Raw genomic sequence first — 16,806 nt, 5'->3', positions numbered from 1 at the left:
TGAAGAGATGAAGATAAGAAACTGTGGTCCTCTTCCATTCTAACAGGCTAGCAACCTTTAATGACTTAGGTCTCAGGTAAGCTAGGCCGAAGACCTGGAACATTAGCCACTATCAAGGGTTGAGGGTCTTAGTGCCCTAAACTCAAGAGGCATAATACTAGCTACTATAGGATCTGAAGATCTGAGGGTTCCAACACTTGAGGCTCATTCAAGAGCACCTAAAGGCTACACTTTTTGCTATGATGCTGGAAACCAAGGATTAATAGCTGTCAAGTCCCAAGGCTTGATGTTTAAAGCTCACAGAAATAAACCTCCAATCTTATGGGCTCTAGCTTCTAGTAGAGTTTTAGGTATTGGTTCTAAACCCTCTAGGGGATGCCAATCCAACCCCTAAGCCTCAAGGGCTCAAGGTCCCAGGACTGTAAGCACAGGAAAAGCTACTTTTTAGCTACTCAGAACTTCTGTCATGTTAGAGAAAAATGGACTTTGTATTTGTTTCTGTTCTCGTTACTTAAAAAAAAAAATACCTGGCAAAACCAACTTTAAAAAGACTTTATTTTGGCTTACTGTTCCATGAATACAGTCCATCATGGTGAGAAGGCATGGCAGCACAAACATGGGACAGGCTGGGTACATCGCATCCACTGTTAATGGACAGAGTGATGGATGTTGGTGCTCCATTCAGTTTCCTTTTTATTCAACTGAGATTCTTAAACTGTGGGCATCATCATCCTATGGATGGGTCTGCTGCACAGAACAGTCAAGATGAGGCCTTGTGTCTTGTTTAGCCTCATTCCATCTCATTTCCCATGTTCCCATGTCTGATATGGATGGCTCATTGTTTGTAAAGCAGGTCACCCACACCGACCAAGTCAGTGGAGACAGCAAGCAGCAAGCAGGGTTTTTTGTTTGTGGTGGTGGTTGGTTTTTGTTGTTTTGTTTTTTTCTGGAGTGGGTTTTTAAGAAGAAAAAGGGGAGTCTGTGCTACGATGACCTGATAAGTCTTGATTAGACATTTTACTCAAATAATCAATTTTGATTGTTGAAGCTTGGTGTTGTTTCAGGAATGAAACAGTGGCCCAATAAGGGTACAGACCTTGGGAGCTAGCTTTAGGAATGTGAACTAACAGTTTTTAGCAAGACAGAGGGAAAGGGGTAAAAGCTCAAAACCTGTCAGCATCATGTTTGCTATGTCTGGGCCTGTGTTTGCCAGGCTCAGGCTTGTTAGAGAGCCCTTCATTGTGCATGGCTGGTGGTTGGTTGGGCTGTTTTTGTCATTATTTATTAGTGTGTGTGTGTGTGTGTGTGTGTGTGTGTGTGTTATGGATATGGGTGCCTATGTCTTAGGGTGTGTGTAGAGATCAGAGGACAAGGATATGTAGTTGGTTTTATCATTCCACCTTACATGGATTCCAGAGATTTAACTCTACTCACCAGGCTAATATAAAAGCTTGCCCACATTACCCAAGGAATGGTGACATCCATATTCAAAGTGGGCCTTTCCTCTATGGAAGTACCTCACAGATACATTGAAATATGCTTTGTTGTTGATACTAACTCCCATCTGTTGACAATCAAAACTAATCATCACAGACTTCATTCAACTGACTGGTAACAATATTATTATAAAACATCCTTTGTCAAAGTAATCTATACTGAATAAAGGATTTCATGTGGGTGCAGAAATCTAGTTAGGGGAGAAAAGGGAATATGGAGATTTAGTTGATTGAACTTCAAAAGGTTTTTGATGGTATACACACACACACACACCCCATATATTCTATGTATCCTTTTCTTTCTTTTTTTTCAGTCAGATTACCGAAATGCACTTTTCTTCTACACCTTCTTTATTTAAGAGTGGTCTGCCTTGAGAGGAAGAGATTAAGAATTAATGAGAAAGATACTTGACACCAGAGTGCTTCTTCCCCAGTGAAACATGGTAAGCCTATGACCATGATCTTGAAGAAATCGAGACTCTTGGCCCATCAATAAATAGTAGCTTCCACCTAGGCACAATGTTCACTATCCATTATAAAACTATGAACATGGAGGCTCTGAAGACGGCAGAGATCACTACAGGAGAGGAAGGCTAGAGAAATGGGGAGATTCTGGAAGAGGGAGATGAACATGAACGATGTCAGTTGCAGCCCACATGCCCAGAGCTGGTCGCTTGTCCTTCACCCGTAACAACCTTCCATCTAAGAGCTCCCCTCTGACTCACAGTCTCCATGTCACTGTGCTGAGCTTCTCTGTGTTTAGCGGAGAATTTCTTGGACGCTGTGCCTCTCACCATGCACTGGTAGGAATCTGGGCACCGTGCTGAGCATATGTGAAACCTTCCTCTTTCCCCTGAATGGTCAAAGTAATGAGGAGTGTGAAAAAGAGAGGGTTTTTTATGTGTTTTGATCAGGTCCTTCACCCCATTCTATCCCCTTAGGTTTCTCCCAAAAACAGTCTTGCTCTTCCCTCCCGAATTTCTTGTTTTTCATTTGTCCCCACAGAGTCTGCTCAATGCCAACAGCATGTGTGTGGGTGAGCAGGGCCATGCACTGAAATTACAGACCTTAAGTGACTACTCTCTGAGCCAAAGACAGTTTAACTGCAAAAGGTGTCCCACTTCCCTGATCTGTTTTTCACTCAGGAAATCAAAACAGTGGCTGAACTAGATGACCCCCTCCATCTCAGTGGTCCCCCATTCTGTGAGTGTAAAGCTCCTTAAGGGACTCCCCATGCTCTGTCCTGGGATGTCCCTTTGTCCTGGTTTATTGGCTGTTCCTATTTGCTTTGGATCAAGACCAAAGGAAAAAGTAGGCGTGGCGGTGTATGTCTATAATTCCACCACTCCAACAAAGAGTAAAGGAGACACAAGAACAAAAGGTTCAAGGTGGTCCTGGGCTACCTGAGAAACAGGAGGGGGGAAGGGGGTAAGATGAAAGGAGTGGGAAAGGGCAGGGAGGGAGGCAGACAAAGGGACATGAGAGGAGAGAGAGGGAAAGTTAACAGCCTACATGGATTTCAAAAACTGCATGCAGATCTCGTGCAAAGTGGGGTCGCAAAAGACCTGAACAGCCGGAGAGCTCAGATGTCCAGTGGTGAAAGCGCTCCCGTTCTTACTGCTGTGAACTGTCAGAAATTCACTTAGCTCCGACACTTGTCCAAGAGGCTGAAGGTGCTCACCACCTCAAGAGAAGCTACTGAGACCCCGCACCCCAAGGCACCCTGAGCCCCTCTGAGCCAAAGGCCCGGCCTGTGAGAGCGGCGGGCAGAGCTGGGTGACAGAGCTCCACTAGTCTTCTCTCTTTGGCCCCTCTTGCTATCCTTTCCCTTCACCCTCAGTCTGTCATCTTCCCATGCCTGGGAAGTAGGAAGTACTGGGTTGGGTGGCTGTATAATCAAGGTCCTAGGAACCAGGAATGACCTTCAGAAACCAGGTTAGCAGCAGCTAAACTCCTGTAGTCCATTTGTGTATACTTGGCACACAGGAATGAAACCTGTCCTGTTTTCCTGGTTAGGCTGGCCAAAGTTGTATCACTTTTATTGATTTTTTTTTAAACAGCCAACTTTGGCTTTGTTAACTTTCTATTGAGTTCTGTTCTCACTGTAATTAACATACATCAAGTTTCTGCTTCCTTCTGCAGAGAGTACTAGAGGATACCTATTTATTCTTGAGTGTGCCTACTTACTCATCTTTAAAAGTTTAATAACAATTGACAATGAATTGTAAGGAACAAACACTGCCTAGATCTACTCAAAACAGCTTAACCTCAATGAAGTAAGATACATAAACAATCAACAAAACTACACTCATAGAGATGTCTTTTATTTCATGCAAAGCTACACAATATCCTATATTTTAATAATGAATCATATAAACATTTAAAAAAAATTCATTACATCACAGTAAGTTACAACACTACAAAGAATTGCCTGTCAGTGAGTTTGTCAGAATTAAACTAAGAAACATTATGCATAGATAAGGCCAAAGATGCTAACTAACTTACTGATAGCACTTTGCAGGTTTTTTCCAAATATGGATTTGAAAATGTAGTGAGAATCTACTGGGAAAAATAAAAACCAAAACAAAACCAGTTAAATCTACAACCTACTGACCAGGTAGGAAAATATCCATTGTTATACATCCAGTGATAAAGGCTGATTAAAGATAAACTTGGCATCATGCACCCCAAATGAAAAAGTTACCATTTTGAAAATTGTAATTGGACAGATATTTGAAGAGATTTATGTTCTATTTCATCTAGGCAACTGAATTATATGAAGGAAAAAGACCAAGCTCTTTATCAATGCAATGTGGAAATCAGGCTCCTGGTATGCTTTTCTTGGGTACTGGTGTATATACATAGACATATAAAGAAACTTAGAAAATGCAGGCAGGTTTCAAATTCACATCAGAGTACTTCACTTTAGAATATTGTACTAAGGCAGTATGTTGAGTCAGAACTTATTTAAGGATGACTTTAAACTACTTAAAAGCAATACTACAATTATTTACTTACAAAACCATTTATAAAAATTAAATACCAGGAAAATAACATCGATAATTAGACCTTTTTGTACTTTTCAATGTTATAATTTATATATTATGCTATAGTAATTTAAAAGATGAGTATACATATTATCTTCTAAAATGAAAAAAAAAATCCTTCAAGTTGTTCGCAAAATATAGACAAAAACAAATCCATTGGATTGTTTACACAAATAAATAAATAACACAACCTCTCCCCAACAGCTTGGCATGCCTAACAGGGAAGATGTTAGCCAGTATTCTTTCCATAAAGACAGAGAGTTATGTCGTAATACCAACTGCAAATGCCATGCACGTTAATAGGCTGTGAATTTGCCTTACATGTCTGCCATAGTCAGCCACTCCCAATATTCTTTTGCAGCAAACACAGTAAAATTCTTTTACAAGTAATCAATATATTCATAAAAAAATCAATATATTTCTAGAAAGGTTTTCTAGGAAGCAAAAACATCTTAACAGAATTATGCAGTCTTACTTTATTAAGAACATTTTAAATTATAGCAAGACCTCACCTGATCTCAGCACATAAATCATTTGAAAATGGAGTTTTATTACTGTTACAGTGGCTAATATGGAGGGAACTGCAGGTGCACATGATCCCTTGGCAGTAGAGCGGGCAGTGCCTGCCCTGGGAGGAGGAGCTTACCCAGTGCTAACCCAGCCTAGCCTTCCAAGTCTCCAGCCACAAAAGCCACCGATTTGGAAGTACCCCAAAAAGAAAGCAAATTTCGCTTCTTGTAATCCTAATCTATTCCACTTTTAAACATGCATTTTTATGAATTCCTTTTTATGGTGAAATATCTCACAGTTCTTAATGTTTGGTATTTTTAAATCATTTTATACAAAATTTTACAGTCAAAAAAATTACTTTTTACTTCAATGTCCTCGTTAATAACATCAAAGAAAATGCACTGAGCTAGTATGCACTATGCTTCCATTCAGACATTGTTCACCAGTCTAGCAAACTGTGTTTTACTACTTCAGGTACAATACTGCTATTTCACAGAGTGGGATTTGAAGTCAAGTAGTTCCTTTCGAGTGTACTGCTCATTAACAACAGTGTGCATAAACAAAAGAGAAAAGTCTGTCTGTACATGAAAGTCATGTGGTGAAGGGAGGTGGGAGAGGGAGACAGGAGGGAGAGAGGTGGGAGAAGGGAGGTGGGAAGGAGGGAAGCACAATGGCAAACCCTAAGTGCATTTACCTCTTAGCTTTTAAAGTTAAATATTGTAGAGTCCATTGCACTTGAAATGCAAGTGTGCCTAACTCCTCGGGGACATGTTTTGTCTCTTAGTACAAATGTACTATCATCCTTGGAGTTTTTCAGGCACAGTCCATTCAAATTTTAAGCATAAATTTTACCTTACAGTCTGAACTGTTGTTATAGGTTTTATTTTCCCGGTAATATGGTAGTCAACATATTATTGAAAACATTCCTTAACACACAGTGACTTTCCTACCCACACTCAATCTGAACATACTCTATGCTTATGTGTTAGATTGGACAATTTAAATGGTAAAGGCCAGATACATACCAACAAACAACCTTCCTTTTTGGACAATGTAGACTGCTGAATCTGATCTGTTTTTATGATGGGAACTTTTCATGCTTTGATTTAACACTTTTGTGAAATGAGATCCTTTTATGGGATGAAACTATTCTAAAACTCTTGGATGTATGTGGTCTGATAGCAAATATTTATAATTATATTTATATCTTAATTCTTCTTAAAATTCTTTTACAAAAGTGTGCTATTAATAAAAGGGTTATATAGTTTTAAAAAGTAAATTAACAATACATATAGCTGATTCTTGAAATTTATAGATTTTTTTCTATAACACTTATTTTGAGTTATTAGCTTGTTAAATATTCTTAACTAACAATTACTTAAAAAACATTGCTCTGGGTGCTGTGGCACATTTCTGTGACTGTAGAACGTGGGAGGCAGAGGAAGACCAGCGGTTCAGGGTGATCCTCAGTTATACAGTTTTAGGCCAGGCTGGGCTACAATAAAACAGAATTTTAGATAATTCTATGATATTTGTTAACATGTAAGAAAAAGAGTATCAGAAATAATTCTTTAAGGAAACCACTTTGCCCATAAAGCATATGAATTCTGTAGTAATATTGTTATGACTGCATGTTAATACATGTCTGAAGAAAAATACTGTACATACTAACAATGCTTTACTCAGAGCAGCTTAATAAATCTTAACTTAATTCCTCAGAAATAAAGTCAAGGCATTCAGCTTGAAATCACTGCCTTCTAAACTCAAGTTTACCCAGCAAAGTAATTTTCTATATGGTTGTGTACAAAACTCTGTAAGAAAAACTCCTTACAATTTTGAACACTCTGGATCATTGAAACAACAAAACCAAACTGTGGAAATAACTCAAAAAACTACAAAGGGATGCAGTATTTGTGAAGCATCTGCATGTATACACACACTTCTGTTGGTGAGACCTTAAAGGGAAGTACCTGAATTCCTCTGCACATTCTATCAATCTGTCTTAGTGCATTATGAAAGTTAGTAGCAAAATTGGACACTCATTCTCTTTTTATCTTTCTACTCTGACAATAGCATCTGAGTATTAAAAGAAGAAAACAAAAACCATATTCAAGAAAAATCTTTCAAAGTAAATCCACAGAACAAATGATGAGTCACTATTTAAGGAACTTCAGACAAACTAGTTCATTTTGCTTTGGGGACTTTGAAGCTTTTCAAAGACCCTTTTCTGTGATCTCTGTCTCTTCAAAGTTATAGGAAAGAGGGGGGCGGGGAGAACAGCAGACAACTTGCTTTGTCATTCCAAACCCCAGCACATGATCCTCAATTTAACTCCCTCACAACAGTTTCGTGAGGTAGATCAGTAGGGAAAGTAGTAAATAAGTCCTTCATTCTGAAAATGAAGAAGCTGAGGCACTGAAAGGTTCCGTGATCTGCCTAAGGTATCCAGGAACCAATCATGAAATCATAAACAGCATTACATTGTCACTGCTCTGGTCAACTGCACTCTGACTGCATTTCACAGTAAAAGGTTATATGCATGTGTCCAAGGGTCCAGCAGTCTATGCAACCTTCCATTCAGAGTAAATCTATCTATTGATAATTATTTAAAGGGGGATCTGTGTGGAAGTTCATGAAAAATGCAACCACTAAAAAAAAGATGAGGATGATGAATACTTCCTTTCGGTACCTACACATAACTATGTCCTCAACATATGACAGAGTAACACTTGAGCACTAGTAATAATTGCAAGGAAAACAGGTGTGAAACTGTCCTGGATAAGTTCAAGTTTGGTCACCCCATGTGAAATGTATTCTGTAAGAGACACAAATACTTCAGGACCATAGAACAATCCCTGCTAATATGTGCCAAGCCATGTTCACTTTGTAATAAAACTCTGGCTCTTTAAAACATAATACCCAACTTTGGCTTAAATGCAAAGGTTGAAACAACCAATTTAAAATAAGCATGTCTGACAAATAAGTTATTACTACACATTTCCATTCTAATACATTTTTCTGTTTTTTAAGCTATAATTTAAGTGTTAGCAACACTCATAAATGGATTATTTTTCTTTTTACCATTGAATAGCTGAAACAGCTAGATGTTTTCTTTACAAGGAACATTAACAGGCATCTTTTAAATATCAGAGAGTTGGGACTATAGAGATGGCTCAGTGGTTAAGAGCACTGACTGCTCTTCCAAAGGTCCTGAGTTCAATTCCCAGCAACTACATGGTAGCTCACAATCATCTATAAAGGGGTCTGATGTTCTCTTCTGGTGTGTCTGGAAACAGCTACAGTATACTCATATAAATAAAATAAATTTTAAAAGAATGTAAATATTAGAGAATCTGGGGAACTCTTTGGCTATAAAACAAACGAATCTACTCATCATTAATATTTAGGAGTTTTCTTGGATGGAATGATAAGCATTAAGTCAATATTCTAAATGTTAAAGATGAATATTTTTCTCTGAAATGAAAATCTTTTACAAAGCAATAATATGAAAACCATAAAAAGATCCAGTTACTACAAAGACAGAAAAGAATAACACATCACCCAATTAGAATACACATGCTAAAGAGACTAACACTATCAACTGAAGAATCATCTTAATTATACATGCACAATCCCATGGAAGTGTGTGCAGATCTGAAGAAGAGCTGTTTACATTCAGTTATGTCCGATACGTTAGCCTTGTTTTAAGACATGAGTTTAGTGAATATGGTCATTATTTGAGGTCTCAGTTCACTTTTAGTTCTTTGGAAAATGTAGGTTGAACATTTTTAAAGAAATAGTAAAATTTTAAATTACAGTTATAAAATTGTAGAATTTAGTATGACTTATGGCTTCATTGAACTTTAAAATAAGTCTCCTAAAAAATTAGCATGAAACCAAGTTAGCTCTATGTTTATCATGAGTTGAACCCTTCCACTTAACTACACTTCTAAGGCAGATGCTTCAGATGGTCTCCAGTAAAGCCTATAAGAAAAGATGATGCTCTATTCAACAAACCATAACCTAATATTGTTAAGATGTGATCAACTTTCAATGCTGTCTTTGTTATCCTCACACCGTTTATAGAGAGAACAGAGGAAATACAGGACACAAGGATGTTCATAAAGGCTGAGCTGATGTGTTGACCTCGGTTACTTGATCTATGAATTACTTCAGACTTTAGATATCTTCAAATATTATGCTGGAAGACATGGAGAGATATCGTCCACCAGGTTGATACCTAAAACATAAACATATAAAAATGATCTAAAATATCAAAATTAAAAAAAAAAACCATGAAAAACATTAAAGGAAAATGATTACACAATTTGCAAAGACCATAACATTTATTCACTAGCTAAAAATAGAACCCTATCTCCTAAAATTATTATCTAAAAGGACTTAATTGTAAATCAACTAGCAACTGTAAGAAACATTCCACAGACTGCATAAATAACCATGCTTAACTTTAAAATATAGAGTATTCTAGGGATTTTGCTATTTATAGGTAATAAGATAGTAAACATCTTTGGTATGTGTGGTTATTTTTCTGTTTTTATCTTTGAAACACACAAAGTAATGGGCTTACTTATGGCATGCACGTGCATGCACACACACACATACATGCACACATATGTGCGTGCATGCATATACCATTACACTGTACTCATATTCACTCCCTTCCACTGGTATCTGCAGCCTGTTCCCTTCTTGCTGTTCTTTTTCCTCCAAGACAAATAGACTTCCCTTCTGATCCTCTCTTCCACCCACCTAAGATCTGTTCTCTCTCTCATAGTCCCCTTCTTACTTCTACAACCCTTTGAGACTGGTTTATTTCATTTAACATGACTTTTAGTTACAAATATTTTCTTGCAAAGTCATGTTTACATTTCTCCTTATGGTTGGATAAAATACTTTTGTATATAGAGATCACGTTTTATTTTAACCTTTCATCTGTTGGTGGACATTTTGGCTGGCTCCATGTCTTTGCTACTATGAATAAAGAACAATAGGTACGAGATGTGCTAGCATCTGGATGGTATGCTCACTTATGAGTCTTTTGGAGATATAAACAGTGGCAGAGTTGGGTCATGTGGCCGTTCTGTTTCAACATTTTTTGTTTTATTGCTTCTCATGGCAAAACTTTGTAGTCAGAATACTGGAGTTAAAATGTCTGACTTACCTGTGCAACTCCAGGAAAATTACTGAGCCTTTGAGGACATGAATCCAGTCAGAATTTTTACAATAAAAGAAAATGTTTATATTGTGTCTGATATCAAAACATATTAGACATACATATATGACTAAAGATAATAAATGTCATAAACGGAATTGTCAGATAGAGATGTAAATATAGTCATAACTCCTTGTTTTCTGTCTTCTTTCTAAATTCTAATGTTACTACTGTTATATAAAAATACCTGTTTGAATTATAACTAGTGAATGATACAATTTTTTGGTGCATCTTTGTTTTTCTTCAGCAGAACTCACTGTCTTTCTGATTCTGGCATGGATTTGCTAATTGGCCTAGGGCAGCAGCCTCCTAACTTAGCTGCTCAAATGCTGAGATTATAGGCAGGTATCACCACACCTACCAGAATGTCGTAATTTTTAAAAATATAAACTAATTAGCAGCATAAAAAGCTATCAAATGCTAAGGGCACAGATTAGCTGGTAGATGTGCTTAGCATACACAGCTCTCTGAGCTTAACGCTCCAGTACTAAAGAAACTGCCTATGGCAGTACACCTGTAATAGAAGGTCAATGCAAGGGCACCAGATCAAAATTTCCCTCAGCTGCTAGAATGCAACCTGGGCTACACGAAACTTGGTCTCAAAAAGTAAAAAAGGTATTAAATATTATTTCATATTTTTGTATTGGTAAAGAAAGAGAAATCTTTTTCTTCTCTTGCTCTGCAGGGTATCCAACCGGAGCCTCGTGCATTCCAGACAAGCACACTTCCACCTAGCTTTCTCCTCAGCACAATAGTTTCCTCATGCTCGGTTATCTTTTGTTTACAAGCTCCTTATATCAGTTCGTCATTAAAATCTCAGAAGCCCACCAGAGCCACATGACACAGCCAGCACTTACCTTCCTGACTCAGGTTCCAGAGAATCATCAGTAAATGTTTCTGCATTAAAATCCAGAGGTTCTGCATCTTGGAGAAGTTCTATTCGGTCTCTTTCAGTCCTGTTATTAGCCCTGGTATATTTGGATGCTGTTCAAAAAAAGAAAAACATGGCTATTTCTCTATTGTCTTTGAATTTATGAATCACAGGAAAACAATCAAGACTGCAGTAAATGCTGATTGTGAAGACAATAACCATAAGTTGTTTATTCTTAGAAAATCAGATTCAAATTATGACAGTGTAATACAAGATAAGGACAATTTATTGTGCCATTTAGCTAGCTCAAAGAAGGTAGTGTGATGATTTAGAAAAATAAAAACTAGAATCTATATTTAATTATGGTTATCACCAGAGTGAAGTTGTTTATCATTAAATCAAACTTCATTAGGTTTCATAGTGAACCTTTATTTATTTATTTTGGCTAAAAATTTGAGGTATATGGCAGTTGAACTTCAACTCTTGAAGAGAAGAATATCTATCCCATAAAGTAAAAATGAAGGCAATATTGGCTAAATAAATAGACAAATAAATAAATAAATAAATAAAGTCTATGATTACTTTGAATTTTTCTAGCCACCATATTAAAAATTATAAAGACACAGATGAAATTAATTTATCAAAAAATACTGCTAACACGGAGGCATCCACACTGCAAGTATTCAGTGGCTCCATGGGTAATGCTTGATTGACATGTAGGTCATTACCGTCCCAGTAAGTATCCCTTCTCCACATGAACAGGGGTTTCTTGTAAACAATTTACATTATCAAAGTCTCGCTTTAGGCAGATCAAGTATCTTTAAAAACAAAAATAGGACTGGAAAGACGACTGTCATGGACATTTGATGCTCTTGAACCAAAGTTCAGTTTCTAACACACATGTCACAGGGCTTACAAATGCCTGTAAATCTAGCTTCAGGGGAGCTTCTGCCCTCTTCTGGCCTCTGTACGTATTGCACCCACAAGTACAGACAGATTAAAAGACTCTATGAGACAGTTCTTTTGAAAAAACTTAGGCAAGATGTTTATATCATCTCTTGGTCTCCTTGGCCTCTTTCCTAATGTGGTGATACAATATTATGACAATATCTATGACATTTTAAGAAACTGGAATTTTGCTGGACCTCACAGCCAGTCAATAACACATCTTGAGGTCACAATACAGCTATCCTATGTGTATTCAGCCCATCCATTCCACCTGCCTTTAAGAAAGGAATATAACTATCTTTGGGTTTCTTATGTAATCAATTTTTACAACGAAAGCTATTGCATAGCTGTAATCTTAAGTCATATACTGGTCCATGTCCTTGATCTGGAACAATGTAAGTGCTAAAAGCAGCAAATACAAAGGTTGAAAGAAATATTCTAAAATGGATATCTACTCATGGATATTGGTTGAAAAATAATGATATTATTTGTTATCTGGTTTTGTTGGGATCTGCTGGAGCCAGTGACTGAATCCCTTGAAAAACTCTTGTTAAAGATTTATGTAAAATATCTGGGTAGTGGTAGCAGCAGCACACCTTTAACACCAGCACTCAGAAGGCAGAGGCAGATAGATCTCTGTGAGTTTGAGGTCAGCCTGGATAAAGAGCTAGTTCCAGAACAACCAAGGCTATACAGAGAAACCCCCATCTTGAAAAACAAAACCAAAAAGATTTCTGTAAAGTATTCCATTCTTTCCCCGAGGTGATTCTTTCTGTGCTATTCAAGAAGGACTGAGTGAAACCTGTTGTTAAGACACACACGCGTGTGCACACACACACACAAACACACACGCCTGCAGACACATACAGTCATAGAGACAAATCCAGTCATAGGGACAAATCCACAAGGCAGCCTTCAGGCAGGCACAGATTCAGACTCATACCATAGACAGACAGGATGGAAGACAGGAAGCATGAAGTACAGAATTCAAATGTGGAATCATTCTTGGTTAAATGAGACCAAGGGCAAGTGCTTATATTTTTTTTTCTCCTTAATATGACACTGATGCATTATTGGTGACTTGGAGTTAATCATGAATGTTCTTAAGCCATTCACATAAGCTTGTTCCTTGTTTCTCTCACACTTTATCCACCCAGCATATAGAAGGTTCAATATATGGAAATCCATCAATGTAATCCACTGTATAAACAAACTGAAGGAAAAAAATCACAAGTATCTCATTAGATGCTATAAATGTCTTTGATAAAATTCAGTACTCGTTCATGTTAAAGGTATTAGGGAAATCTGGGATACAGGGCACATACCTAAACATAATAAAAGCAATATACAGCAAGCCAGTAGTCCATATCAAACTAAATGTAGAGAAACTTAAAGCATTTCTACTAAAATCAGGGACAAGACAAAGCTGCCAACTCTCTCCCTATCTTTTCAATATACTACTTGAAGTTCTAGTTAGAGCAGTAAGACAACTAAAGGAGATCAAGGGGATACAAATTGGAAAGGAGGAAGTCAAAGTATTGCTATTTATTTGCAAATGATATGGTAGTATAGATAAGCAATCCCAAAAATTCTACCAGAGAACTCCTATAGCTGATAAATGCATTCAGCAAAGTAGCTGGATATAAAATTAACTCAAACAAATCAGTAGCCCTCCTTTATATAAATGGTAAATGGGCCAAGAAGAAATTAGGGAAACAACACCCTTCACAATAGCCATGAATAATGTAAAATATCTTGGTGTAACTCTGACCAAGCAAGTAAAAGATCTGTATTACAAGAACTTCAAGTCCCTCAAGAAACAAACTGTAGAAGACCTCATATGGAAAGATGCCCCATGCTCAAGGATCGGTACAATTAACATACTGAAATTGGTCATCTTATCTAACTCACTATCTAAAGCTTTGTGTTTGTTCTTTATTTAACAATCCTCTCATACTTTCAGATCTTTCAATTCTACAGACTTTCACTCTATGATAAGTACCTAAATCTCTTTATAGGTTCTTCCCGGTTTCTGAGTTTTAGCTAAAGCCCCTTACTATTTATTCTATCCTAAATATCCTTCAAAGACAATCTTCTGTCTTCATTCAAGTTCCACTGTCTTACTTTAAGCCCACATCACTCCTTGACTTCACTATAAAAACAGATGTTAAAATGGTTTCTGAGCTTTGTTTCTCTAAAAGTCATATTTTATACTGTCATTAAATTCATTTTTCTAAATAGCAGGAGCAGATCATGCTTCATGTGACTGAACATAGAGACGCTGAGCTAGTTCTCAGCTAGACGCTTTACCCCTACTGCCTCACATCAGTGTTGGAAGGTACTCCTCATGCTACTAGAGGAGAACAGTAACCATCAATCTCACTTCTCTATGAACCCTGTAAGTTACAATAGCAACCTGCCTGTAAAAACACCCATTGGGGCAATAGTGGCATAAACGTTACAGGAGTAACCAACCATTGTAGTTAGAGCCTTGGTTTCTTTAAAAATCCAGTTATGTTATATGAATATGTTTTTGTTTTAATCCCATGTGCGGGGTATGGAGTTGTTTCAGATTTTCCACAGCTGTTAACTATGAACGTCTTGTATTCTAGGGATGTATGGAGGGGCATGATTTGTGCCAGCTGCAGACAGTTTAATTCTGGGGACTTTGCAGGAGCCCTGAGAAGGCCTGTGGCAGCCACTGCCCCAACTCCCCCTGCTTTTGCTACTGCTGGTTTGCTGTTGCATTTGCTGGATTGCTGGATATTCTGACAACGACTGGACTTGCCCCTAAGAATCCAACACCTGTGGACATATTGCTAAACCCCTAGATTAAACCTCATTGCTTAAACCTCATTAGAGAAGCTAAATTCATTACTTAGTATGGTAAGTAGTTAACATAGAGATCCAAAACTGGACAACTGTAGAGAGTGAAAGACTCTGAAGCACTCATCCCTAAACAGAATGTCTTTATATCATTCCCCTCTCCTCAAAGAAAAGGGGACAAACTGATTGTGAGAGCCAGAATCATTCAACTTCTCTCAAGGAAACATTTTTCAAACACAATAGCAGTCCTATCGTGCATACATTAACTCACACAACTGTGACAGAATGTGTACATGTTCAAAGTCACAAAATCCCAGTATGGAGAAGGTAAGGCAGGCACAAAGTCTCATCCCTAAGCAAGATGCTATTTGTAATTGATAGCTGCTGAAAGAGAGAAAAATCAGTTTTCTTCAAATGGAGTGATACTGCACTCCAGGGCAGGCCACATGCTTACGAATTGTTAACTAATACAAAACATACTTTATGCTGTTTGTTTCATTCATTGGTTTTATGTTTTTATTTGTTTTCTTTTTGCACTGTTGTTTGCTTTAAGACACAAATCAAAAACATGAGGTTGGGTGAGTAGAGGGGAATGATCTGGAAGAAGATGGGAAAGTGGTAAGAATATGATCAAAATATATGTATGAATATTCAAAAATAATAAAAAGTAAAAATTTAAATAAAGATCATGTTCATCTCAAGCTAAAATCTTACCTACCATCTGAAATGTAAATAAAATATCCAATTATATATATGTATACACACACACACACACACACATATATACACACAAACACACACATATATATATAAACTTATCTACCATATAAAATCCATACTTTTGAGCATGATGGTATCTGTTTCTAAGCTGTCTCTGGAGCTCCTCTTATTAGGTTACTCATGTTGTTTAAACTCTAGTCTTGAGAAAGCATACATTCGCAAACATTCTCTCACATCACTACACCTTAGTCATTTTCTAAATAAAACTCCTTTTATCTAGGTAACTATAATTCATTTTTGAATACTCAGCTCAATTTTCATTACAGAAATATTTAGTATAAAAATACACTCCTAAGAGAGAACGCTTTTTCTATCCCCCAAGGTAATTTCCTTCAGCACAGGCGTACACTCTCTGGTAAAACCTTACATGAGAAGTCTGCAACATCACTGGAGTCCGCTATTAAAACATTTCTAACATTTCCATTTAGCTCCTTAAACTTCCAGCTGCCTGGTGAAATTCCCTACATCTCTTTATGCACATTATCCAACCTTCTCACCACATCTTTAAACATATTAATGAGTTATTTCCACCAATGATCTGCCTGATAATTCCAATACTTGAGGCACTTTTAGGCTTAGGATGTTTACTATTTCTTTTGTTGTTGTTGTTGTTTTGTTTTGTTTTGTTTTTTTTGTTTTTCGAGATACGGTTTCTTGGTGTAGCCCTGGCTATCCTGGAACTCACTCTGTAGAACAGGCTGGCCTCAAACTCAGAAATCCGCCTGCCTCTGCCTCCCAAGTGCTGGGATTAAAGGCATGTGCCACCACTGCCCGGCTACTCTTGACGTATTCCTATTTCATATTTTAAAGATGGCTTATACTTTATTTCCTTATATACCTCAGAACTTCTTGCTAAAGACTAGACATTTCATTTAAAAGAATACTGAACTTAAGCTAAATAACAGTTATGCTGAGAATGGGGCATACCTCTATCTATAGGGGCATCAATGTTGGAGACCTGAATTAATATAACATACGTACTGTGAATTTAGACTCTACCTTAGCTCCCTTCAGTCTCTAGAGATTTCAGTTTCTCCTTGTGTTTAGATGGGCCTCAATACAAAGGAATGTTTCTGGTACTTGTCTTCTGTTTTC

General features: G+C 37.3%; 1 protein-coding gene across 2 annotated transcripts in view; it reads right to left on the bottom strand.

Annotated features, from left to right (window-relative positions):
• Positions 1-8,501: 8,501 nt before the first annotated feature.
• The window catches only part of Lmbrd2 (LMBR1 domain containing 2), a 53,581-nt gene continuing 45,276 nt past the window's right edge, over positions 8,502-16,806 (bottom strand). For both annotated transcript variants that reach the window (XM_028767627.1, XM_028767626.1), the window contains 2 exons: positions 11,144-11,270; positions 8,502-9,293 (listed from right to left, as the gene is read on the bottom strand). In XM_028767627.1, the coding sequence (XP_028623460.1) occupies positions 9,233-9,293; positions 11,144-11,270 (188 nt within the window). In that variant the 3' untranslated portion in view covers positions 8,502-9,232. The remainder of the gene's footprint in view (positions 9,294-11,143; positions 11,271-16,806) is intronic.

Source organism: Grammomys surdaster, unplaced genomic scaffold (assembly GCF_004785775.1).
Source record: "Grammomys surdaster isolate TR1022 unplaced genomic scaffold, NIH_TR_1.0 174, whole genome shotgun sequence".
Taxonomy (NCBI): Eukaryota; Metazoa; Chordata; class Mammalia; order Rodentia; family Muridae; genus Grammomys; species Grammomys surdaster.
The sequence above is the reverse complement of the archived record's forward strand: the minus strand, read 5'-3'. Positions and strand labels throughout refer to the sequence as shown.